This window comes from Hermetia illucens, chromosome 6 (genome assembly GCF_905115235.1).
Source record: "Hermetia illucens chromosome 6, iHerIll2.2.curated.20191125, whole genome shotgun sequence".
Taxonomy (NCBI): Eukaryota; Metazoa; Arthropoda; class Insecta; order Diptera; family Stratiomyidae; genus Hermetia; species Hermetia illucens.
This window is the reverse complement of record NC_051854.1, coordinates 74,017,174-74,043,876: the sequence shown is the minus strand read 5'-3', so window position 1 is coordinate 74,043,876 and position 26,703 is coordinate 74,017,174. Positions and strand designations below refer to the sequence as shown.

The window sequence follows — 26,703 nt, the reverse complement described above, 5'->3', positions numbered from 1 at the left end:
GATACCTAATCTGAGCGTTAATTCAATCGTACTCTTTCTTGAGCGAATCTTAGATAATAAAACATAACATGTACTGAGGGTTCATGTGTATCGGCGCACTCGGGACAGTCGGAGATTCGTCTAATTTGAACAGTTGTAAACACTTCCTGCACCCGCCTAGTCTGGCAAGGAACTGTGTTAGGTGGTAATTCAATTCTCCGTATTTTCACTCGACTCATCTCCCAATTCAGGGGATCAGTGTATTAATTTCTAGAATTATCCCGCTGTTGCTGCCACCTTCAGTAGTGCTTTCGGAAATCAGTAGTTACTCCGGGCGAATTCGCCTTTCTTCTCTGGTAGAAGCAATGAATCACATTCGTTAATATATCCACGAAACTCAGTTCAACAATGACGCTGCCTCACCCAATACTGTCCTATATACGTTACGAACTCTAATCACGATTGGCCGGTGTGCCGAAATTACATTTCACCGTATAGTCCAATGCTGGTGACCAAACAGAAGCCGGTGAGTTTATTTTGGTCCTCCGATGTTAGCTACCATCTTTGTTAGGGATGAAGCATTGCCGCTTTTGCTTGCGTATAGTCCAAGTGTGCTTTGAGCTCAGCTTGAAATCAATCATTACCCACACGTCCTTCTTTTGAAACAAATTCGTGATTAATAATAATGTTTCTTTTTGCTATTGATAATAAGGGCTGCCTCCACCTTTTCGTCCGCTAGGTCCAGTTCAACCATTCGTAACCATGTTTTGATAGCATAAATGCTTTCACTTTCATAAAGTTAGATATTCTCGGGATGCTTCGCAACTGCAGTCACCGCTAGATCGTCTGCAAAGCAATCATTATTCCCTTTCTCCCCCTACCCCCTTTCGCTAGCGGAACGACGGGTCACCTTCCCTATAGTGATGTGAAGGTGGTATGCCAGTTGGCTTTTGAGGCTTTAGTAACATAACCTCTCTCGGAAAGTAACCTTCCACCGTAAACAATTCACATGTGCTTATGAGCCATGTGGGTCTAATTTTAAGAGCAAATTTGAGAGGTTTCTTCGGAATTCCGGAGCTATATTATCCCCAATTCATTCAAGATCTCTCGTGGATCTCCTTCGGTAACGCAGGGGATCGAGAAGACTTTCTGTTGAACTGTTGGATAAAGTACACTTTCTTGGTGTTTCTGGAAAGAATTGTAATTTTTCAAACAAGAAGCGCGATTTCAGCCCACGAATCTTGTTCACTACAACCTTGTAGCTGCCTGCATCAATTCCGTTTACTTTACAGTATATCACTTTAAGGCTACTTTGAAGATATCGGTATTCTTTCTCCAACTTCAGATGTTCTGGCTTCACTTCTCCCCTTTAGCAAAGCCTTCTCGCCTGCAGACACGATGATTTTAAAAGCAGGATTTCCTGGTGATCGCTGTGGGTGTAGTGCTTGCTCACCCACCAGAGCATACCCTCGCTAATGAGACACTGAGGTAAGTCATATCAACGTGGAGCCTAATCCTTTTCCTCGGAAAGTGAGCTAAATGCGTTGGCTAGTCCAATGTCCAGTTTCGCAATGGTTTCAAACAGGATTTACCGACATGTGTTCACTCGGCTTTCCCTTTTTAAGGCCGACGACTTGAAATAGCCGGCAATAAGGTTATGGCCGTCTAGCATTTCTTCATATTGATTCGATTAGGAAGAGTGTAACAGCTGTAGACATGGATGCGGTTAACTTGTGCCTTTACAAAGCCGGTTCCCGGGAATAAGATTAATAATAGTTGGCGCTATCATCTATATTGAATCAGGGCCTTGAAGTGTGTTAGAGCACTCCATTCAAGACCGTACCGGTACATTTCGAAACTGCGCGAACGCCCCTTGGTAGCGGCACCAGACTAGATGGCCCTCCGAAAACATATGCTCGGGAAGAATTCTTTGAGAATGTGCTCCAGCTGCACTTCTGGGAGACACATCATAGTTATGGTTACGACTATATCCCGCCCCTTTGGTCTGGATGTTGGGAGCTACGTTTTACAACTCATGGACTGTACTCCTCCGTTGCACCACAGATGTTGGAGGATATTGGTTCACGCCAAACGTCAGTAGATCCTCACTCACTTACTAAGAGGAACATTAAAGGGTTGATGACTTTGCAGATAGGATAAAATTCCTTCATAAATTAACTCAAGGTTACAGTAAACTCAATGTGCAGTTTTCCTTTACAAGGAACCTAAACTGCCTAAACTACTTTCATAAAGTAGGTGTTATCATTTCATTTGATCTAATTCAATTAAAATCTCCTCAATCTGAACAACGTATTCAAACTCCATCAACATGAATTGCTCAATAAACCAATTGTGGTACGAATAAACTTTTTTTCTAGAGCTGGAAAGACTAAAAATAGCTAGACTACATGCAATAAATTAAAATGACGAAAGTAACTGATAGATACTGTGTCACTTCCACTTGAACTATTCTATGTATTTGTTCGTAAATTAGATTCACTGGTATCATCAAGGCTATTCCCATTATTGACCATAGAATCAGAATTATGTAAATACACATGGACGTCAATAGACGACACCGAGCGCTATTGATAGCTGAAATTATGCTTTTACTATACTTAATAGAGAGAAAAGTTTCTTCAAATAATATAAAAAGTGGGTGTGTCTGTACACACGCGCATGATCGCATGACGGAATAGATACTTCATAAATTAACCTTCGATGATGGCACCCGTCTACTAAACTAGCCTTTCATGAGCGCAATCGTTTATTTGTTGCTTCTGAAAATAGGCTAACCAGTTAGCATAAAAATTCGGGTTTCGTACTATTAATGAAACTCTTCAGACGAAATACGCTTCAAGGTGATCCTGGTAATCAGAGAACCTTTCGAATAATTCTTCAGATTCAAATGCATTTAGTGGTTCTCAAACATCTTAAGTGCCTAAGGCATTCAGTCAACTTCCCCATTAGATAGAGGCACATGAACAAGGAAAAGTGCTTTCCGGCAATCTTTTCTCCAACCATGGGGAAGTTCGCATTTAATTATGAGGCGACAACGTAAACAATAAACTGGTCTTCTACCAAAACACTGACAATTTCCATATTTCATGGGAGGTAAACAACTTCTGTTGTTATTAATTTATAAGAACACTATTACGCACCCAGGCAGCAACTAATCTGATAAAGATAGGAATAACATTCTTGCTCGTAACTACGAACTTGCAGATAAATAGCTACTTACATAAATTGCACATCAGATCTACTATAAATTACGCAATAGTTGTGAGGCAGATACTCATATGTAATTCCGCTATCTGAAGAGTTTGTTTACGCCAAGGGGACTGAAAAACATGTTTTGATTTCGTTCTCTAATGCGTTCACTTGTTGCATTCAGACATGCATATCGTAAATAGAAACGTTATTCAAATGCGCTTCAAATGCACCGATCAACACGTCAGCAAACACCGTGTGAAGTGCATTGTGATACAAGTGGTTGCGTTGCACCTAGAGTAGTATCTTTCTTCGTTTGTTGTTTATGTTTTCGAAAATATTTATGTGTCTACTATTTTCACGGCCTTGTGAATAATAATTTAATGTTGTTGTTATTCAATGTCCACGGAAAAGATACAAAGATACTTTTTGCGCTATTTTGCGGTTGATATTATAATCTATAATAGAAACAAATATACACAAAGGTGTCAAACTATGAGTTTAATTTAACTATTTAGGGGCATACTGTTTTTAAATTAACACTAAGAGAATAATTTATTCATATTTTTAACTAATCCTTTAACTTTTTCTTGAAGGGCATATATGTATGCAGATTTTTCCCTAGACAGTCACAAATCAGATAAGATATATACAAGAGAAGAAGCGCGACGAAAAGAGCGAAAGGCGCATGATAAAATTAAAGCCAAGGCCAAAACAAATCGGAAACCGGAAGTTGAACAAATCAGAACAGTGTTGTTGTTATTTTATGTATTGTTTGGGTGGACCATCCTTCATACGCATTCATTTTGAAACACGTATAATACTCGGGTACAGAAATGAAAGGGATGAGCTACTATAACTTTATCAACAATAGTAGGATTTCCACCAAATTTCCCAACATCGTGTCCAATATTTGTTCTATTGTCTGTGAAGTTAAATAAAAGCAGCAGGGATAGCCTATCATGCATCCTTTTCAACCTGACCCTGGACAAAGTGATCCACGATTCTGATGTAAGTGCGAAGACTACCATCCGCTTTAAGTTCCCGATATTGACGTTGTGAGAAGAGCAAGCCGTTGTTCACTCGACCTTTATTCTAAATCCGATGGCGCCATATATTGGGCTAAAGTATACGCTGGCACCAAAAATCAAAGAAGCAAAAGCATAAAATGTCAAATAAAAACAAGAAAGATAGGAACCAATAACCTTGAGACCGTTGATAATTTCCCCTATCGATTTAGATGAAATCCGCACACATTTGTTGGCAGCCAACAAAGCCCATTTCAGCTTACAAAAACTGTTCCGCTTCACTATCACTATAGGGTCGAAGCTCTTACTGTACCAAACAGTGTGCTCCGAGGTAGAGGGGAGGAAGACGGGGCGGCAACCCTGTCGGCTGAACCAAAACCAAGTGGCCCAGAAGAACCTCCACGAGGTGGCACCGGGAAACGCTGTATCACATTGGCTTGCCGGTCGTGATACAGTAGGCGAATGCTTCGAGGCCTAGCAAGGGCGATCAGACCCGAGTCTGCACGGGGACTCATCTGAAGTGGCTTCGGTCACGAAACCTTACCAGGGGTATACTGGTACCATGGGAACCGGGGTAGCCCCTGGACTCTTATACTTCAGGAGAAATCCTGTCGTATCTGAGTACAGCTCGGTTGTTTGCGGTTGGCCCCCTTGTGGGAGTTTCATGGTGGCTGTGGTTGTGCTCAAGCGAGAAGAGACCTTCGGGCCTCGACGTGGTGTTGCGTATCAACACGGGTGTCGTACCCCATAGTTCGGTAGAGATTTAGGTATTCTTGCATCCACCAGTATGAATGCTAAGCCATGCACTTGGTATAGACTGGTACCGTTGTTTGCTTGTCGCAGCGGGGCTCTGATTGTGGTCACAAACTCAATCAGTGTCTTAAGAGGACCGTAGGATTAATCCTACGTTAAACAATAAGCCGTCCCGTAAGGGAGGGGGGTTTAGCCGCGAGGCTTAGGTACCTTCAATGGCTCATGTGCAGTAGAACACTAGGCTTGTACCAAACAGTGATCTTGCCAGCCCTCATGTATTTCTCGGAGGCTTGGGAACTGAGCAAGAAAAATTCTTAGCCGCGTTCGAGACAAGAATCCTACGAGGAATTTTTGGCTCTCTACAAGAGGGGATTCTTAGGGTGGAGAACTGGAGAGTATTTGACCAGAGATCCTTTGCCAGACCACAGTTTAATACTTTTCAGTCTAGATCTCGCCGCAGAGGTCTCCAAAACCTTCCGAGACCCCAGGAGGATTGACTCGAGAAAGTTTGGTCAAGTAATTAAGAACAAACTCTCCGGTGCGCAAATTGGTAATATTGGCACGACAGACGAACTGGAATCGTCTTTAAAGTCTCGTGCCCTACTAAGTACAGCAAAAAGACACTGCCACCGTCGTGGAATGTAGATATCGCTAGCCTGAGGAAGCTGATCAAGGAAATCTTCAACATCTGCTACAGGCATAAATATTGGCAGCGATACAAGGACTGCCTGAAGAAGTATAAGTCAGCCATGGCCATGGTTGGACTATAGTCAGAACATCAAAAGCACCAGTGAATCCGCGCAACTCAGTCCAAAGAACATAAGAGCCCATTCTTTGTTAAAAAGTCGGAAGGCTAGTGGACGGAATCTTCTAGTGAATCCTTGGAGCTGCTGGTTCAAACGCACTTTCCCGCCAACGAGGAGGACTGTGAGTCACAGCCTTGCTTGGATGATTTGCGGCCACCCCAGCGGTGCGAGACTATCAAATCAGTAATTACCGAGTAGCAGTAATTATTAATTCTCAGGCCCAGATGGCATAATGCCAGTCATGCTATAGAAGCAGCAGGAAAGGGTTATGTCGTGTGTTGTTGAGATATATCGGAGCTGCATCTCTTTGGGATACGTATCACAGTCCTGGAGACGCGCACGGGTGGTTTTCATACCGAAAGCGGGCAGACACGGTCGACCAATTAGCCTAACCTCTTTCGTGCTGAAGACCCTAGAGTGCGTCCTGGACATCTACTTAAGGACGATTATGGAGAGAAGGCCTTTCTCTAAGTCCCAGCAAGCCTACGTCAAAGAAAAATCCTGAGAAACCACTCTCCACGAGGTAAATAGCACGGTTGAGCGGTCACTGCAGTACAAGCAGTATACCCTAGCTGCCTTCTTGTATATAGAGAGAGCTTCCAACAAGGAAGCCTTAAAAAGTATTGGATTGGAGGATAATATCCATGCTAAGTACCAGGATAATTCAGTCGAATCTGGGAAGCAACCACTTGAACAGAGCAGTGAACAGAGGCACGCCCCAGGGTAGCGCCATCTCTTCGGTGCTCTGGTTAATAGTAATGGACGAAATTTTACGAATCTTGGACAGCAGCGAGATGACAGTGGTGATATTAGTGTCAGAGATATTTCCATCCGTTATGAGCGACATCATGGAAGGATCTTTGCGAAAAGTGTGCCTGTGGGCTGCAAGATGCACCTACCACGGCTAAATGAAGAAAGATCTTACCTGGTGACAAGCCTCACGACACGCTAACCAATAAAATGCATTCAATGTCGCTACAAAAATGATTGTGTTGAATACAAACAGTTGGCGAAATTCTAGGGTGTTTACCTTGCGGCAGGCGGGGCTCGCTCATGTCAAGAAATGAACAAGGGTTCATCAAGATGGTTTCCCAGATGCCATTAAAGAAGTCAAGCAATTTGATGACCGATCGATGAACTTACCATTATAATAGCTGCTCGCACGATTGAATTCTTCTCCGTGTACGCACCACAGGCAGGTCTACCTAATGCTGAGAAAAATGGCTTCTGGCAACTTCTTGGCATAAGGATCTGTAACGTGCCTGCTGATGATAACTATACCGCCATTACGGAAGGTTTTGAAGACTGGAAAGGCAGATGGCAACAAGAACAAGAAAAGGGTTTGAGGCACGCAATGATGGTGCGCCGGTATAGTTGATTGGCGGACAAACACAACCTATCTCATCCTCCTTCATTTTATAGTGGGAGCAGTAAAACACAAACCGACTATATACTTATATCCTCATATCCTCGGCATACCACAAAATTGCATTGGCGAACCTGCAGAGAAAAGGGGGAAACCCTCAGGCCCTTCCTTTGCGTTGGCCAACTCTAGCTAGAGTCAGAGTACAGACACTAGGTAAACCGTTCCTACCTCAGAGAATTCTAGCTGGTAGGAGAGATGCTTTGTTTCACGAATGCCTCCTTGCTTTCATAATAGCAATCACAGCCTTAGGAGTTTGTGGCATCCTTGGAGCAGCCACTAATACCTACCTACCTACCATATCCTCATAAGACGCAGGCATTTTATCACAACTGCAAACCCCAGAATCATTCCCCATGATGTTCAAATGAAGATCCGTAAGAAGAAATGCCTCTACCATAAGTTTCTCATCGATAAAACATTAAAAAAATGTCAACCGGGAAGTGAAGAAAGTGATCTCTGATACCAGAAGGTCAAAAGCCGATCACAGCCCCCACAAGAAGCCAAACACTTCTGTTCAATTGGAGTATTGAGGAAATAGATCACCATCTGGTTGGCAAGAGAGCTAGGCCAATAGAACTTTCAAATTACCGTGTCCCATATCATGAAGATTCTTGAAGACATCCTTGACATTTTTGGAACTAGCGATCATGTGAACACAAGCTCATTGTGTATGAGAGAAGACCTGGTGTCAGAGGAACTCGCACGATGGCTTAAATTGCTCTACCATGATCTGAAGAGTGAAGTTTGAAGTGTGGCGGGTATATCAAAGTCACTTCGTTTCTCTGTCGATGTTTATCAAGGAAGTGTCCACTCGCCACTCCCCTTTGTTCATATTATGGACACCGTCGCACGCGAAATCCAACGTGCAGCGCCCAATAGACTCCTCTATGCGGCTCATAGCAAAACTGATCTCCACTAGCTTGTTCAAAAATGGAATGATCGCTTTATGCAGGGCGGTCTGAAACCAAATCTGAACAGTCGAGCAACCCCCATGAAACAGTCACTATCACTATCAGTGGCAGTACCTGCCCAGAACTGAATTAAATATCTCGGATCAACGCTATCTGCTAATGGTGAGCCTTATGAATTTGTTGCACGCATCAGCGTAATTTGAATGAACTAGTGTTTCACCAATATCCTTCTTTATGATCGTTGTATCCATGGACATCTTAAATCCAAAATTTATCACAGCGTAGTCCACCAAATCGCTCTTTATGGTTCTTAGTGTTGGCCGACAAAGACAAATAGCGGCGCTTAGCAGTAACGTAATACGCTATAATCAGGTTGCAGTGATCGTGAAAAAATTTAAAAAGAGAGCGAGAGACGCGTTTTCGATGGACATGTAATTCACATTTACAAGAACTCACGTGCCAAGATTGGTCTGAATATCGAAATCGATGGGAAACGACCAAAGGGCCGGCCTAAAGAACGATGGCTTGATGCGCTGGATGGAAATTTGAGAACTTCGCGACTCCATCCAGATCAGGACTTGATCGACAAAATGACGATGATAACAAAATGCTCCTTGTTAAAGAGCCAGACCTTTTAAAAGGGTAACCGTCGTAATTTTTGCAACGAGAGAAAACCGGAAAAAAGTGACCTTTCTCTTCCTTATACACACCCTCCCCATATCCCCTCTTCTTCCGGGTGTAGGGTTGACAATTCAAGCTTATCCATAACGACATATAAAAACACGTTAAGGCGAAACGAGTTTTAACTGGGATTGAAGAGTCGGATTCTCCCCTCCTCCCTCTAAAAACTCGCCACCTTCACCCTTGGATCTTACGTCGATGGAGATTACTTTGAAGGAGACAATATCGATTTTGATAAAAAATGTTACATTTTTAATTTTCTGAAAAAAATCCGAGAACATTTTGATGCATTTTTGGCTGATATCTAACAGATAGGTAATATGATAATGGCAAACAATTTCAAATGTCTGTCATGTACTAAATGGGGCAATTAAAGAAATTGGCTTATAAATTTAATTGTTAAATTAATTGCGTTCAGATTATGAAAATCGTTGATTGAGATTCAGTTACCTATTTGGGAACTACATAGAAATACTTAATGGGGCTGCCACAAATCGTGGTTTATCTGTTATTATCACTTTATCAACCACATGTATACTATGACCAATTAATGAGAGTACATACATATATATAAAACCGCAAGTCAAGTTTATGGTAGTACTGTTAAGGTTAAATAAAATTGGATTGTTGCATATATGATATACTATATGATATACTATCAAAATTATCAGCCAAAATGAGAAAAATCCTCCTATTCATTCTTCGTGTGGTAGAAACGATATACATCAAATATACATACATCGTACAAAAAATATATTCACTGAAGTTGTTTAGGGAAGTAGACTTAAATTGCATGAATGTACTTCAGATCCCCCTTACGCGCTGTAACAATTTGGTCGTTATCATGCACATCATGTTTATGTAATATTTGTAAAGCCAAGATAAGACCACCTCAACTCCGCCATGCTATTAACATAGTATGCTGGTCCCAAGCCCAGGTAAAGGAGGAGGGTTTGAGGCAACGTACTCTGTACTATCCTCAGTAAAACAAAAATAAAATGCTGAGATCAGGGAAAGAGATAAATAGAGTATAGTTGGAGTTATTCTACTATGCTAAATCCTACCTGATCTCTCTTGGTGACAGGCCCCGCGACAGGTCGACCAAGAAAATGCATAGAATGTCGTTACAAACATGATGATCGGATTAAGTCACAGGCCTCGGAGAAATGCTAGGGCGTCCACCTCAGTCGACGCGGCAGGACGGGCCCCGGTCCTGTCGAGAAATGGGCAAGGGTTCTTGACGCATGGACGGCGTCAGGACGTAAGCAAGTTAGTCCGCACACAACGAACAAAACAAATACGTGTCTGCACGCTAAATGTTGGTACCCTAACTGGAAAGACCGAGGAACTCGCAAGAGCCCTTCGGAAAAGGTGCATTGACATCTGCGCTCTGCAAGAAACCCGATGGTCTGGTTCCAAAAGCTGCGACATTGAACGCGAACGCGGTAAAAATGGCTACAAACTTCTCTATTTTGGTAACCCACACACTCAATATGGTGTTGGCATTGCCATCTCAGAGGGTTTCCGTGATGCCATTAAAGAAGTCGAACGATTTGATGATCGGCTGATGAAGCTCACCATTATATCAGCTGATCGCACTATTCACTTCTTCACCGCGTATGCACCACAGACAGGCCGACCTGATGCCGAGAAAGATGCCTTCTGGCAACTTCTCGATGAAAAGACTTGTCACGTGCCTGCTGATGATTACATAATCATTGCCGGCGACCTTAATGGTCATGTGGGTGAAAAGGCAGACGGTAACAGGTGCCATGGGGGAAAGGGGTTCGGAGCGCGCAACGAAGGTGGCGAGCGTATAATCGATTTTGCGGACACCCATGACCTTGTACTTATGAATACATGGTTCATCAAACGATTGTCTCATCTTCCCACATTTTATAGTGGGAACAATAAAACGCAAATCGACTATATTCTCATAAGACGTCAACATTTTACCACTGTCATTGATTGCAAAGTCGTTCCCTATGAGACCATCGCACCTCAACATCGGCCGTTGATTGCTGTCCTGCGAATTAAGCCACCGATAAAACGGCGTGAGGAACGCACTGGCCCGCCGCGCATTAAATGGTGGCGATTTGGTGAGAAGAACGAAGAAACGGTCTCACTCATACGATTGCCAACCATTACGAATGTGGAAGAATCATGGAACCAAATGAAAGACACGATCCACAAAGCGGCCTCTGCAACCCTCGGGGTCACCAAGCCGGGTAAGCGGTACATCAACCGAGATACTTGGCTTTGGAATGATGATGTTGAAATGAAGGTCCGTGAAAAGAAACGCCTCTACCACAAATTTCTCGACGATAAAACGCCTGCTAATTGGCAAATTTATAAGAATGCCAACCGGGAAGCAAAGAAAGCGGTCGCTGTCACCCGAGCGAACCATTTCAAAAATCTTTACGATAAACTGGACACTCGGGATGGCGAGAGAGATCTATACCGACTTGCTAAAAGCCGTGATGAACGCACACAGGATATCGAACACTTCTGTTGTGTTAATGACAAGAACGGTACTTTGCTTACCAACCGTCGAGCCGCAACGGATAGATGGCGAGAATACTTCGAGCAGATTTCAACTGAAGAATTTGCTCATCCTCCACTTCCACAATCATTGCCGACGTTTGGAGCAGTTCCACCAGTCAGCGCAACTGAAGTCGAGGAGGCAATAAAACAAATGAAATCGGGGAAAGCAACAGGACCTGACGACATCGCATCTGAGCTCTGGAAAGCAAAGAGCTGGGACCCAACACCGTGGCTCAGTGAATTCTTTAACCGGGTTATTCAGGAAGGAAGAACACCATCTGACTGGCAAGAAAGTACCACTGTTCCAATATGGAAAAAGAAAGGTAGCCCAGCAGAATGTTCAAATTACCGTCCGATCCGGTTACTTTCCCATACCATGAAGATTTTTGAACGCATTCTTGACAACCGTATTCGCGAAATCGTTGAAATAACCGTGAATCAAGCCGGATTTGTCAAGAACTGCGGAACTACTGACGCAATACACGCTGCGCGGTTACTCATGGAGAAACACCGTGAGAAGCATCGCCCTCTTTACATTGCCTTTCTGGATCTAGAGAAAGCGTTTGACCGTGTACCACACGAACTCATCTGGTATGCTTTACGACAACACTTCGTGCCAGAAGAACTCGTGCGCTGGGTTCAATTGCTCTACCACGATCCGAAAAGTAAAGTTCGAAGTATGGCGGGTGTATCAAAACCGCTTCGTGTCTCTGTTGGAGTTCATCAAGGAAGTGCCCTCTCACCACTCCTCTTTGTCCTTGTTATGGACACCGTCACACGGGATATCCAACGTCCAGCGCCCTACACACTGCTTTATGCAGATGATGTTTTCCTAGCATCTGATAGCAAAAATGATCTCGAGCAACTTGTTCAAAAATGGAACGATCGCCTCATGCAACACGGTCTCAGATTGAATTTAAACAAAACTGAATTTTTGACGACCGATCCCCATGAAACAGGCACAATCACTGTCAGCGGCAGTGATCTGCCCAGATCTGAGCGATTTAAATACCTCGGGTCAACGCTATCAGCCAATGGAGAGCTGCGTTATGAAATTGCTTCACGCATTAACGCAACCTGGATGAAGTGGCGTTCCACAACTGGTGTCCTTTGTGATCGACGTATCAACGAACGTCTCAAATCTAAAATTTACCGCAATGTTGTCCGTCCAGTCGCTCTCTATGGTTCTGAGTGTTGGCCGACCATAAAAGACAATGAACGGCGTCTCGCGGTAATGGAGACGAAGATGCTACGTTGGACTAGTGGCGTCACACGTTTAGATCACATCCGAAATGAGGATATCCGCGATCGTTATGGGGTTGCACCGATCGTGGAAAAGTTGCGAGAGAGGCGTCTTCGATGGTATGGTCACGCAATTCGTGCAAACGAGAATTCACTTGCAAAGATTGGTCTGAACATCGAAGTCGATGGTAAACGACCAAAAGGCAGACCTAAGCAACGGTGGCTTGATACGCTGGATGGGGATTTGAAAGCCTCGAGATTGCACCCAGATCAGGCATTCGATAGAGCCAAATGGCGAAGCCGATCACGACGAGCCGACCCCGCTTGTGAACGGGACAAAGGCTGAAGAAAAAGAAGAAGATAAGACCACCTCTATCTTACTACAATAGGAACAGCTATGCGGGAGTATCATTATGTATAGAATGCGAACTGCACGTAGGAAGTTGCATAACAACCTTCTGATGGGGTAACTTTGAATTTACGCTTCCTGATATCGAGGCAATAATACTTTAATTTTGACTAGCAAAGAGTATAGCATTTATGCGCAGACGGAATACATTCTTCAGGATATAAACACAAATAACTCACCTAATACATCCTCTTGTGGGATGACCGCGCTCTGGTATAACCTCCTCGTCATATTCACCTCAAATGGCAATTCATTCAAATTCCATACAATATCCAAATTAAGATTTTCCAAAATATTCACGAATTTTTCCAGACGTTCAGTTTCGACGAATGCCTTCAACGTGGCACTATCTAAATTTACATAAACGATCCCCGAATATGATTCATCCATAAAGTGCTTAAGGTCGTGTGGCAAAGTTTTTCGCTCAGACGTGGCATGAATACCACCCAAGAAAATTGTAGTACGACCAACAGGACGGGAGTTACCCAGCGCCTCGTACGTATTTATCAAAAGTAGGTCAGCATTGCTTTCTATATCCCAAAGATCTGGCACATCCCGGCCAAAATAATCTTTGGCTATTTCATTTTGTGTTGGTAGTTCCTCGCTGAAGTAGAGATATCTGGAAATAGAGAAGAACATTTTGAATTAAGAATTAGTTTCCTCGTTCCCATTTGACAATAAAGTGAAAATATATAAATTCAAAATATCCTTCAAAGCGCATGAGGAGGTCAAGGTTCCAATTCTATGCTATGCCGTCGGATTAACTAATGCGTCTTTCCCAATATCTTCCGTCAATAAACCTTCTAGAATCTAATGTGTGCAGTAGATATGGATTGCATATATAAACAACTCGTTTTTACTCCAACACTAAATTGACCTACTCTCATTCACAATCGCCAACGTATCTACGTGTTCAGCATATCAAAACGCATGAAATTCCGTGGAAATTATTTTTAAAGAGTTTATTTTCAGAAAAATCAAATTCGTGGGCGAGAGACATCTGCATGGATCAATAAATTTCCTCCAAATTTTCAACACCATCTATTTTCTGGCGCCATATAGAGTATAGGAAATCCGTGGAGCATGACTAGGAGCTTATACGCGAATTTGAATATGCAATACAGGCATATTTTTTCCGGGGCTATCTAAAATGAGGATTCGCAACATCATCTCGATTTAAGCTTGAAATCTTTTTATGGGAAAATGCTTCGAAATTGTACGTTGCTTGCTATCAAAGGATTTATAATCTTTTGTATTCAACGTAGCTTAATCAAGTTGGAAAACCGGAGCTGAACGCTTCAGCTGCGAAAGATTTTATGAATTTCTTATGTGAGAATATTTGACTGAACATTTGTCCCATTTGTACCTGCTTCGTAATATTTATGCATTTAGTTTATCAGATTGCAAAACGAGTAAATTTGCTTAAAGCGAATAGCTTCGACCCATTATAACTTTGTTAGTAATAGTGCCATTTCCACCAAATTTTTCATTATGCTCTATAATATAGCCTGTAGTAGGATAAACTTAAGGGGGGTTTCTAGCCACTTTATAAAAAATATACGAATAAGAAACTCCGCCGTAACCGGTAGATGGCAGAAAGACGCAAGAAGGCGAAGTCCAAGAGTGATTGCCGGTGACTTCAACCCTTGGACACTTGAGTGGAGTAGCAGAGAAGCAGGTGGCAGGGGGCGCACTCGATTAAAAGCTTTTGTGCAATTGGATCTATTCTTGGCCAACGAGGGTGATATAAGTACCTTTCAGAAGGGAGGATTTGTCTCAATCATAGATCTGATCTGATGCGTCAGTAAGGACTGCACACACAACGATCATCAGGCAATGCTCTCTGTACTATGATGCCAGGTTGGTCTTCAAAGGTTTTGGATGAGTAGATCTTCATAGGTCATCACCAAAGCATGTGACGCGTCCATACCTGATAGAAGACCCAACTACTGGTGCAATAGTGATGCAATCAGGCCAAAGGCTCAGAGGGCGATAGGTAGGAGAAATCTCTTAAGCTTGCAATCCAACGAAGCAAAAGAGAATATTTTAGACCGTTCTGCTCAGAGGTGGATGTAATCCCATGAGGCAGGGCCTATAGAATCGTCATGGGACTGTTCTCTTGTTGAAAATCATTCAAGTGTCATTTACCAAGAAGGGAGGGGTACCGATAACTGTTAGTGGGTATGTTCGCTTAGTTACTCGAAGCGTCCATGTCCAAGGGGATATTTCCTGCAGCATGGAAGCGGCAAAAGTTACTACTGGTCTGCAAAGGATTTGGATGAGTAGAGCTCCATAGAAACGTAGCTAGATAAATCTAATGAACCAGACGCCTCTACAGAAAGAGCTCTCCATCTCACACAATGCATCACCACCGACAACTTTTGGCGGTTATATTCAATTAGTTATTCGAAGCGTTCATGTCCGAGGGGATATTTCCTGCAGCATGGAAATGCCAAAATTTGGTACTGCTGCCAAACACATTTGTTTTCTAGACACTGTGGGAATTGTGGAGCTAAGAAGTAATTTCAGATCGACGGTATGGGTTCCGTAAGGTCAGATCAATCACTGATGCTATCGAATTGGCCGAAGATGCAGAGTCGTGAACCTGGACGTGAGAAATGCATTCAATTCGACCAATGGGGACCTAATAGGGAAATGCTTTGCAAAAATTGGTATTCTCGTTTATCTCGCTGGTATGACACCGAAGACGGACCCCAGGAGTACGTTGTCTCCGCGGGTGTCCCACAGACCTCTGTATTTGGCCTACTGCTGTGAAACATCATGTATAATGATGTGCTTTATCTTTCGGTCCCGGAAGACGTGGTGGATTCCGCCGACGACGTACCACTGGTTTTAATCGCAAGGAATATCGAAGATACTGAGCTCTACTCATTCGAAGCCAACCCTTAACAGCATTATTTACGAGTTGGCTAGAAAGTTCTGGTCTGACACTTGCAGAAAAAAAGATGGAAACGGTCCTCATCACCAAGCGCCGTAAAAGAAATTATAGAATTCAATTCAGGATTACATCATTACTTCCTATCAAATATTTGGTAGTGATCATAGACGCAAAACTCAGTTGTAGCCAGGGTGGTGAGTTCGATCTTGCTACGCCAAACAGGGGGAAAGACGTTGCAAATCTCAGCTCACCCTCATTAACTGAGTGCAATATACAGAAGAACAGCCCTAAGGGTATGGTCTGCCTTCAGGGCTGTTTCAGATGATGTAGCATTCAGCATTTCAGGAATGACGCAAATTGACATCTTGGCAGGTGATATAACGACTATATACAATGCAAAGCCCACCGTTCCTCAATTGCAGACAAAGAACATCAGAAAGAACGATCTGTAAATAAATGGCAAACGTGATGGGAATGCTCTGGAAAAGATCGGTAAATAAACATGTTCATCCCTGGCATCAAGAAATGGTTGTAAAGACGGTATGGTGAGATCAATTATAATATTACCCAGTTTCTCACAGGGCACGGAGAATATCGCCAGTACCTATACTGGTTTAAACAGGTCACCTCACCCGATTGTCGAAACTAAGATGGAGGTTCAGTCGCAATTGGAGAAGAAAGGAAAAACCTGAAGGAGTCTCCAAGAGGATTGCGACGCTATCAACTCTATGATCGCATCTACGCAGACCAACTGCGAAAAGTAGAAGAGGCGAGAAAATCGTAAACGTAGTGAAGAAAGGTGACAACACTAGAGTGAGCTGACTCCGCTCCGTGATGTATTATAATACTTTACCGTGATTCAACGGGGCATGGACTTACTTACTGATTGGAAAGCGGAAGTGGCAATGGATAGGTCACACATTATGGAGGGCCAACAATTGCATTGCGGGCTATGCCATGCAGTGGAATTCACTCTCCCAAGATGGCCGTCAAGTGGATCGTCCCAAGTGCACTTGGCACAGAACAGGAGAGGAGGAGTGCAGGCATCTCGGATGTGTTAATGTTATGTTAATTTTTTGTTTGGACTTTTCAGCCTGAGAGTTTCTGAGAAGGAGTTCTATTTTGTGTTTTAAATAGTCGTGATTAGATCTCTTATTTGACATTCCACGCGGCTATATAGGGAACATATAGGAATCCTTTTTATACGGAACATCAAATTATACCATGCATAGTTTCCTTCTAAATTTCGGGATGGTAGCCGGCTACTGACTGATAGATTGAAGAGTCTCGATAAAGGGTTATGAGAGGGCGTTGCAATAGGAATGGAAGTAATGATTTTTTTTTCTGTTGAGCCCACATCCAGTTGATATCAGACTGCTCCGATTGCATCTCTATTCTTTTAGGTGCAAGATACACCAAAGGCATCGACGATTTCCAGGACAGACGCAGCATCTGATGATTTGTTTCTGACTTAAATAAAAAAGTCAACATTTTTGAAGAAAGAAGCAACTGGTTCCCGAAATGCAACTTGTTCCCGAAGTACAGTTTGGTATGAAAAATGTAAACGAGAAAAAAAAACGGAAATTAATGCCTAGAATGCATTAGATGGTGAAAGAGTACAAAGGGTTACTTCCTCAAATTTTTCCGTTACTAAAAAACTACGGAAAAAGTTTCAAGGTCCCTTCATAATAAGATATTTGATTTAGAACTTAGAACGCTAAGATACTACCTCTATATAATTTCTTAGGTTGTTAAGTTACTCTGACTTGGATTCAGTATCTGACATTCGCTATTAGGTAATATCTTAAGAACAAAGTTATCCCCCATAAAAATGCCATAAACGTTGCAAACGTTTTGAATAAATGTAAATAATAATTATTTATCCGGGATTTTATAGTCTTCTTGTAGAATCTACACCCACGATTGATTCCTACAGTAAACATTGTGCCCGATAGATTCAGGTTCAGGCCAGAAATAGCTTCCATCACGCATAGTCATGTGCCGAGTATTAAATAAATATTACAACTTTCTGAGATGCGGAAACTTTTCCGGTTGTTTCAAAATTCCCATGAAATTCACTCCGTAGTAATCGTAGGTCGTTGATGCAACCAATGTGTTAATTGGTTTATGTTAATTGAAATGTACGGAATATTTAATGGTTGTCGTTATAGCCTGAGCAACTTTTAAAAATTTCATAATTCTCATTGTATCTTGAATGCCAATGAAAATGTGCTTTTCAAGATACTTCCCATGTCTCAGACGGTACCAAGTTATGCATATATTCATCTATTTATATATCTTCACGTGTCTGAGAAATTTTCTCGGAAATGACTTTGAAAATATTTCTAAATATGTAGAAATCAAAATACACACTACTACATACTACTAACAAAAATATTCATTTTCAAAAACGTTGATCTAATTTTGTTACTTCGAACAAAGAGTCATCTCCGATAGAACAAAGAATCTAATCTTGATTTATGGGTATAAAGCACGCTTCCTTGATAACAATATTGAATTTCGGAAAAGGTAGCAAGCGGGAGCTCCAATGATCCCATTCATATATGTATGTATGAAGCACTTAAGTCTCTATAGTGACTAATCCACGACTGCTCCAAGAAAGACTCTAGAAGCGCGCCAATCTACATGCAATAAGCAGAACAAAGAATAATTTTATGCCGGTTTGAATACAGAAAACACACTTCAATGCCATGCTCGGAATTATCAAACAAAGAAATCCATTATCACGTTCGCCTCAATTATCCAAATGAACCAAAGTACTGTTCGCTCCAGACAAAGACTTACCTGTATTTAAGTGAAAAGAAAGCGCTCGCGATCCTCTGGAAGAGGCTCAAATTGTCACTAAACGGCAACAGTATGCTGGGAAAACAGGTTGGATGATTGGGGTTGCCCATGGCCTCGTGTGACGTAGTGAGCGCGCCTCCAGGTGTGATTCCAATCAGCGGCACCTGGAACTTCCATGCGAACGCATTCATCAGCGACGGACCCGACCAATCAATCAGCACGGCATCGAAGGTTCGCGAACTATCTCTAAGAAGTTCTTGAACTTGTGGTGATTTCAGTTCAGCTTCGGCCACATTTCGAGTAACGTGAAATACATTGCGAATAACATCCAAACCACTGCCTGAGTACTCTTGTAGTTTCTCCAAAACTTTCAAGTTATGTGCAAAACTGAGGTCAATAAGGTCAATACGATCATCATTTGCGAAGGAAAAGCTTGTTGGATCTGTGGTCAAGACTGTCAGTTCATGACCTCGTTTCGCTAGATCTTCAATTAGAGGCCGGAAAACCGTTTGATGATCCCGAAATGGTATGGGGAAAACTGCCAAAATTCGCGAGCACGAGGCAAACTCGAGTAGGAATACGCTCAAAAAAAGCACCGACCCTTGAAGGACACTCATTTCACCAAAAAGTATCTAATAACGTCCAAAAGTAGCGTTTCCAAAATAGTCTTAAATTCACTGTTCCAAAAATATTCCCGAAAAATCTATCTCCAATTCAACTTAGCCAATCAAGATCACTTGCTTCCACCACTAGCACTGTCTCCTATAGCTCTAAGCCGACTTTCCAAGTCTAACCGATCGTAACGAAATTCAAATATGAACTAGACTCACTTTTTTTGACTCAGCTAAACTAGCCCTAGCTTGAGGTTTCTTGGCCGGTGTTTCGACTCTAGCATAGTATCTTGTATCTAGTATCTACTCTACAACAGCTGATCGGCCGATCTTGACGGTCGCACATATGTTCGAGGCGTGATCGTGATCACTTTTTCCGAGCATGCGTTGAGAAAATGTTGAATATGAGTCAAAGTCTCTGAGTATGGTGCATTCACCACACAAAATTATGGGAGCGTGGAACAGCTGAACCTCACATAGGAAGCAAATATCGCGTTGGCGGCCATAAATTATAGCTTTTCCGTCTGAAGCATTGTTGGCTCGCATTCATGTAAATATTATTTAGATGATAAGAAAGCCGAACATGTAAGGATTGGGTCAGCTCAGAAATTGTATAATTAGATTCAGATGCCAAAGGGGCTTGGCGCGAGATTTTGGAGATACTTTGAGCTTCACCGTATGCAGATGCACTATCAGCTTATTGCTTCAAGTGGGTAATTGAGTTCATTAGAATTGCTCAGTGGGTATCTGGCAGATATTTGCACTTGAATATAATTTCATTCTATCTCATGGAGTAGGCAATCTAGCAATAATCCACTTCGAAGCCAACAAATGACTTGATAATGCTTATCACTATTTTTAGCGAAGTTCACGTTGCATAGAACGTGAAATTAAATGGAAAGTAGGCCTTTGTTCTAAAGAATGTGTTCATTTTCGATCTTAATATTTGTTCTAGGTTCTTAGAACTATTGCTAAAAATTATTACGAATTTACATGCATAAAATCGCTGATAGGTACAGAACTGCTGAATATGGTTCAATTCAAGATTCCAGACAAAACACAAACATAATTTTCAAAATAGTTCATTGGGTAGTTTGCTCGCAGCCGAACCGCCTTCTCCTCCTCTTATAGTTATGTTTTTCTTCCACATCTTTTCTATATAATAATATTCTGATTTGTAACGCCCACTTGTCGACATATCTCAAAAGGCACCCAACGTGGGTGTCAGACATTAAGCTTCCTCAGCTCTCAATATGGTTTTAGATTAGAGTAGCCATAAAGCTATATGTATCTTAATAGGGCATATCCCATAAACCGAAATTATATACATGTTTTTTTTTGCTTGTTGATGGAGGAGGAAAACGTTGACATTGCAGCAATGTGTGAGATTCTCACTCACTAAAACCACCCCCACTTCTCCACCTTGAAGTATTATTTTGAGGGAGCCCCCTCAAACATTAGCAATTACATTAGCACTTTGATTTTCCGTGTTTTCGCTTCACCATCTCTTAATACACAGCATCAGTGTAGGGGTTCGGCGACCTTTTCCCACCGTTTCTACCCATCCTCTGTACAGCCCCTTCCTAGTAACTTTTTGAAAATCTGCAGTCACATCGCCTGGTATATCATTCACTCTCTTCTCTGGAAGAGAAAATGTGCCTTATTCGCTAGAAAATCGAAGGGAATTATTTCCGCCATGATACACACGGCCTAACCCGATACTGCCCTATATACAAAGCATAACCTCAGCCCGATTGGCCGGTATGCTGAACTCACCCTTCTAAACCGTGACTCAAATCAACTATCGAGCATAACCCTCTGCCTCGAAAGGTAGATCCAACGTTGGCTAGTACGATCTCCAACTGCACGAAGGTTTTAGAAAGATTTGGTTCCTTGTGTTCGTTACTCCGCCCACCCGTTGAAATCGCCAGTGATAATATTAGGGCCATGGCTTCTAGCATTCAACACCAAACTGTCTAACATATCCTCAATTTGCGGTGATGTTGCACTAGCAGAGGCTTAACATCTGTAAATTGATTGTAGAGTGATAGCTGTTGACTTTTGCCCTTACAAAGCTCCCGGAAATGGCATTGCTTCTTGTATTGCTTGCCTTCTACATGCCCGAATAGCGCGTTTCCAGATGAGTCTTTCTCCCTCGTAGCACAACCATAATTTGGGTAAGGATTACAGTAATCAGTTGTAACAGTTTGACCTCTGATTCCACAAGCAAGTTAATATTAGCAGTCTGTATACCTGCATATTCCTTCTTAATTCTCTTTATCGCACTCTATTCTATTCCTCTGAGGTTGAGGTTCAATTGTTCCCCTAGCACAACACAGATATTCTCCGGTGATGCAACCTCGTTTAACTCCGAACTATTTAACTTTCACCTGGCCTAGAAAGCTATCTGCTGTCTTTTCACTGAATTCGTTTACCCCCAACATCAGATCCCCTTTTTGCATGCGTCTGATACAGCTTACACAACCGCCCAAATCTGTCAATTCTGGTTGGCTTTGACTTTTCGAAGAATGTCATCATAAGACATATCTCCTTTCTCCGAAATAATGATCATTTTCGGGCGCATCTAGATGTAGATTCTTCCCCTTTTGTCAAAATTAATGCCATAATTGAAGAACTACCAACTCTCGGTAGCCCATATTTCTTCGGCGAAGAGGCCGCTTGCTGGATACCAAGGGGTTCACTAATTCCGTCTCTACTCAGTTGACGCACGTTCTCATCTACTTTATGTTGAGTAGGTTTCACGCGCTAATCACGTGACTTCGCCTTTGCCTAATATAGGGGAACTTAATGGATACTCAGCGTTTCCTTGATGAACTGACAGAGTTCAGTTATGCGTTCTTCCAGTTTGAAAAAACCTTACTTCAGTTGGCTAGTATGGAATATCCATATTCTTTTCCGAGTCCCGCGATGAATCTCGACTAACGAGGGGTCACATTGCTCTCGATGATGACTTTCCAAGCTTCGAGCTGTTACGAAAAGGAACTATCGTAGCATTATATTATATATCAAAGCCGGCAAGTTTGCCACTACTGAGACAATCTGGTCGCTAGATATCAACGGCCGGGAACCCGCTCGCCCAATCCGAAAAAAAACCAACAGTACTGGGTTTTCGAAGTCCTGTACCGTAAAAACTGCTTTCTCGTCCTTCATATTTATTTCCATTTGTAGATATCTTTCCCATAGTCAATTTTTATTCACGGTCGAGCATTTGTTCCCACCTACCCGGCTTGCTCGTAAACATGACCATACTGCGTACATGTGCATTTCCATAACGCATCCATGAGCATTCCCTTAAGAAAGGACACGCTTGATGAGAGACTTGAAAACTCCACACATACATGCTAACGTTGTTTGCATACGAGACCTTCAGTCGAGCTTTTATTCTTCTTTAATTTAATTGCATAGAACATCAATTGTACAGGTATTGTAATAACACAATTTTGGCAACTGAATTCTCGTTAGCGCGAATTACGTGATCATACCATCGAAGACGCCTCTCTCGCAATTTTTCCATAATCGGTGCAACTCCATATCGATCGCGGATATCCTTATTTTGGATTTGATCGAAAGTCATGGCCGACCCTTTCGAGAGCGTTCACAATTGTGTGCGTGCGTCATGCAAATTGCTCTCTCCATCACAGCACTCCACCCCAGGTGAAACCAAAGGAGGTTTCAACGGGGAACCAGATACATGGCACCCTCGGGCCCTTGCTGTCAATGCGAGTTTCGCTACCTTCCAGCGATAAAGAAGAATGCACTCCTTCAAGAAAGCGTTGAACGCCCTGAGCAGCAAATCTGACTGTTGCCGCAATACCAGTTTGCAAACTTCCACCGGAATACCATCAGGACTTTTGCCCCTTCTTGTTGTGGTGAGAACCGGTTCTTCGAGCTCTCTCATTGTGAAAAAGGGGCAATCCTTTCCGCGCTATTGACATCAACCCATACAATGCGGTCAATCTGGTCGGTGCTTAGTATGCAGGGCTTTCGTCGAGTCCCAGTTTTCCGGGTGACAAGTTTATAGCCAAAGTCCCACGGATCCTTATTCATCTTGTTGACCAGGTTCTGCCAGCCACGAACTTTGCTTCTATTTATCGCACTGCGGAATCTATTTTCTGCTGGTCTATACTCTGGATTCGGTGTTTAAAACTACCTGCCCGGTTCTCGTCGCAATGTACAGGTTGCGTTTCCCTCTGGAGTCTGGCTGAGGTATGCCTCAATCAAGGGCTCTAGTATTAAGATCACTGCTTACCAGAATTTCTCGGCGTCAGGTAGATGCTAAAAAGCGTTATCCCTCAACACTGAACCCAGACAAATCCATTTCCTTGGCTTTGAGCAATAACACAAAGCCGAACTTCGTCCCGAACCCAGATGGCAGCGGTACCCGATAAGTCGAGATGTCATGAAGCAGGGTCCCTATTCCGGTATTGCTTGCTGATTAGCGCTAGAGCAGCATTTAACTCCGCAGCGAACTGCACTAGCAGGTGGTGAGCGGTTACGCTCCCGTGAATGTTAATTTGTAGAATACGATCCACGCAATTCGCAGCGTACCACTTTCTAGTTCGCCATAAAGACAGAATACCGTCCCAAACCCGCAGTATGTGCGACGCTCTCACCATACACGCCATGATCCCTGCAAAGAACGTAACTTTCGCTTTCATCGCAGGTCTTCGCTTGATGGCTTACCTGACCGCATCAGCCGCATGCCGTCCTTTTGTCGGGTCCCTTGCAAGTTACTGACGTCGGTTCATAACCCAGACACCTGTAACACTTGATGATTACCTCTTCATACCCTGCATACTACCTATCCAACTTTGATTTTACCCTGCTAAGGCGCTTCCTTGTCTATTGCTCAGGGATTTCCACCACGAGTTTTTGGCCTCGAGTATTTACCATAGATGATGATGATGAATAGTATCCGGATATTGGTTATGTTTGGACATTCATGCTTTATAGCCTCCTCCACCAGACCTTTTCTGTGAGGCAGTCAAGATCTCGGATTTCTACAGAGCACTTGGGCTCTAGACTAGAAACGAGAGCCCTCTCCCCCAGTAATCCCTTGACCGCTTCGCAGAACATGCTCTTGCTACTCGTCTTCGTGCCTAGTTCCACGAGGACTCCGCCTCCCTTCATTTTCCATGTGGAAAACATCGTTTTCGGGTTTTATCCTATAGCGGATTTTTCTAAAGACTTTCGCGAATGTCTTGCCCTCCACAGCAGAGCTGTCGGTCTAGTCCTTCTTAGTTTCCTCGTGTTTTCTTTTACTGGCTTTCGGTTTACCTCTTCCTTGTCTTTAGACAGACGGCGACATAGCTAGTTATTTCCTTTTATCTTTTTTCGCCTTCTTTTTCTGAGCCCTGGAAACTACTAGTCTCCTTCAGGCACGTCCTCCTTTTTCCGCTTTTTCCCCAGTTCGCTTTGCAGTGAGCTATCTGCGATCGGTTTGGCGTTCGCAGTGTTCTCAATGGGAAGTGCGGCTGTTTCTTTCGCTCCACCCTGTAGAAGAGGATGCGAACCGGCAGTTCTTCCAGTTCCAGCAGCCCGTTTTTGACGCCTTGGTTGTTGACGATCCTCAAGAGGAATGTTGCCGACCGCATACGCTTCCCCACTACCGCGCATTTCTTGATGAGCCTTTCCTCTTCGGTTCTAGCTAGCACGCTCGACTGCACTTCTACTCAGTTCGTATTTGAATCCACCTGCTCAGAACTAACGATTTTCGCTGAGATTTTTTCCGGGAGAGGGACACTACAGAGTATTGAACTCGCCATCCCCGCACGGTCACATCAACAGAATGAATAGATGTCGACACAGAGCTGTCAACAACTCTGGGGACTCCCAATGTGTCGCGACGTGCACCGGTCATTCCCGGTTCGCTCTTCACGAGCAGGATTTGTTTAGGCTACAACACTAAAACGCAGATATACTACCAGCTAGGAAGTCAGAACTACCTACTCGAGCACCTCGGAGATGTCACTCCCTGTATCGTAAGCGACCAGTTAAAGTTCGCTGACGACCCAGAGGAGCCTATTTGGGAGTAGTGTATAGAAAATGAGCTAAACTGTTACTCAAAAGCTCCAATACTATTCCAAGGAAGAACTTGGTCGGCGCACAGGAATGGTACCCGGAAGCCGGAAGTGGCAGTGAAAAGGTCACACTTTAAGGTGGGACGATAATTGCGTTGCTAGGTATGCCATCTAGTGGAATCCACTCTCCCAAAATGACCGGCGCGTGGGCCGCCCCAAAGGCACTTGACGCAGAACTTCTTAGGAAGTGCTGGGATGAGCTGAAGCGCATTTCAGGTAACCGCGAATGATGGTGCGTAGGTATGGTTGACGCGCTACACCCCACCAAAGATAAAGAGTTTTGCATTGTTGTTGTTGTAGTTTGGCCGGTATTTTCTTCATATTATGACTGACTAAATACCAATTTAAGGTTCTGATTTTTCGCCGAAACGGTTCCTAATCCTTGTCCTCAAATACTGTGCAATTTAGTAGCCAGTCTGGTTGAAATGAATTTTCGTTCACATATTACTCCATACTTTGAAGGCAATCAAAATAAAGATAACGACATGTTAAAGCTGTTTTTGAAGGCAATGTTTCCACTATATTTCTATGTATCCCTTAAATTTTATACTTAAAGTGTCCAACTTCCGGTCTAGGCCCATTCAAAGTTAATTTTAACCCAGAATAATATGCAGAAAGAAGATTGTGACATACATTTTGCTTTGATATCTAATAAAAAAATTAATTCATTATTTAACATGTCTCCATTTACATTTCCCCAGCAAGCTAACAAACCAAACGTTGACCTTAAGCAAACCTTAAGAAAGTCCGTAACCTTTCCACATATGCAAGCTCATATTTCTAAACCAGCCTCACCACGCTACCAAACATTACCAAACTTTGTGTGTTCAGTCCGATGCAAAGACCAGATTGTTTAGATAGTGTAGCTCGTAAGTACGAGTAAAAAGTGTGGAAACGAAAACGTAAATATAAACATAAACTTTTTTCACAACAGATACTTGGTTGTGCGCAGATACTAATATGGTGCAAGATAAAGTTAGTGATATTGTCAAAATCTAAATCTATAACGAATCTCACTCTTGAGGAACTGGTTTAATCACGAGACTTCTTACGTGGATACAATCAACGCAACCGAGATACGACCAAGATATTTTAAATGCCCTCGGCTTGCCGTTGATGGCGTGATCGGCCGACGTTACAGAATAATGGGGCATTCATTGAGTCGAGAGAACCAGCATATGGCGTGATTCTTGCGCTAATACTCCGTGTGTGCACATTATTTGTGAAATCACCAATCACAGCGGTAATAGGCAAATAAAAAAATCTGGGCACGAAATGGGAAGAAGCTCGCTGCCCAC

The 26,703-nt window shown here is 42.8% G+C and overlaps 1 protein-coding gene across 1 annotated transcript in view; it reads right to left on the bottom strand.

The window, feature by feature from the left end:
* LOC119659348 (UDP-glucosyltransferase 2-like) overlaps nt 1-19,562 on the bottom strand; it is a 32,097-nt gene extending 12,535 nt beyond the window's left edge. The window contains exons 1-2 of the mRNA XM_038067397.1: nt 18,694-19,562; nt 13,169-13,608 (exon numbers count right to left, since the gene is read on the bottom strand). Coding sequence (XP_037923325.1) covers nt 13,169-13,608; nt 18,694-19,310 — 1,057 coding nt within the window. The 5' untranslated portion in view covers nt 19,311-19,562. The remainder of the gene's footprint in view (nt 1-13,168; nt 13,609-18,693) is intronic.
* Nucleotides 19,563-26,703: the final 7,141 nt, after the last annotated feature.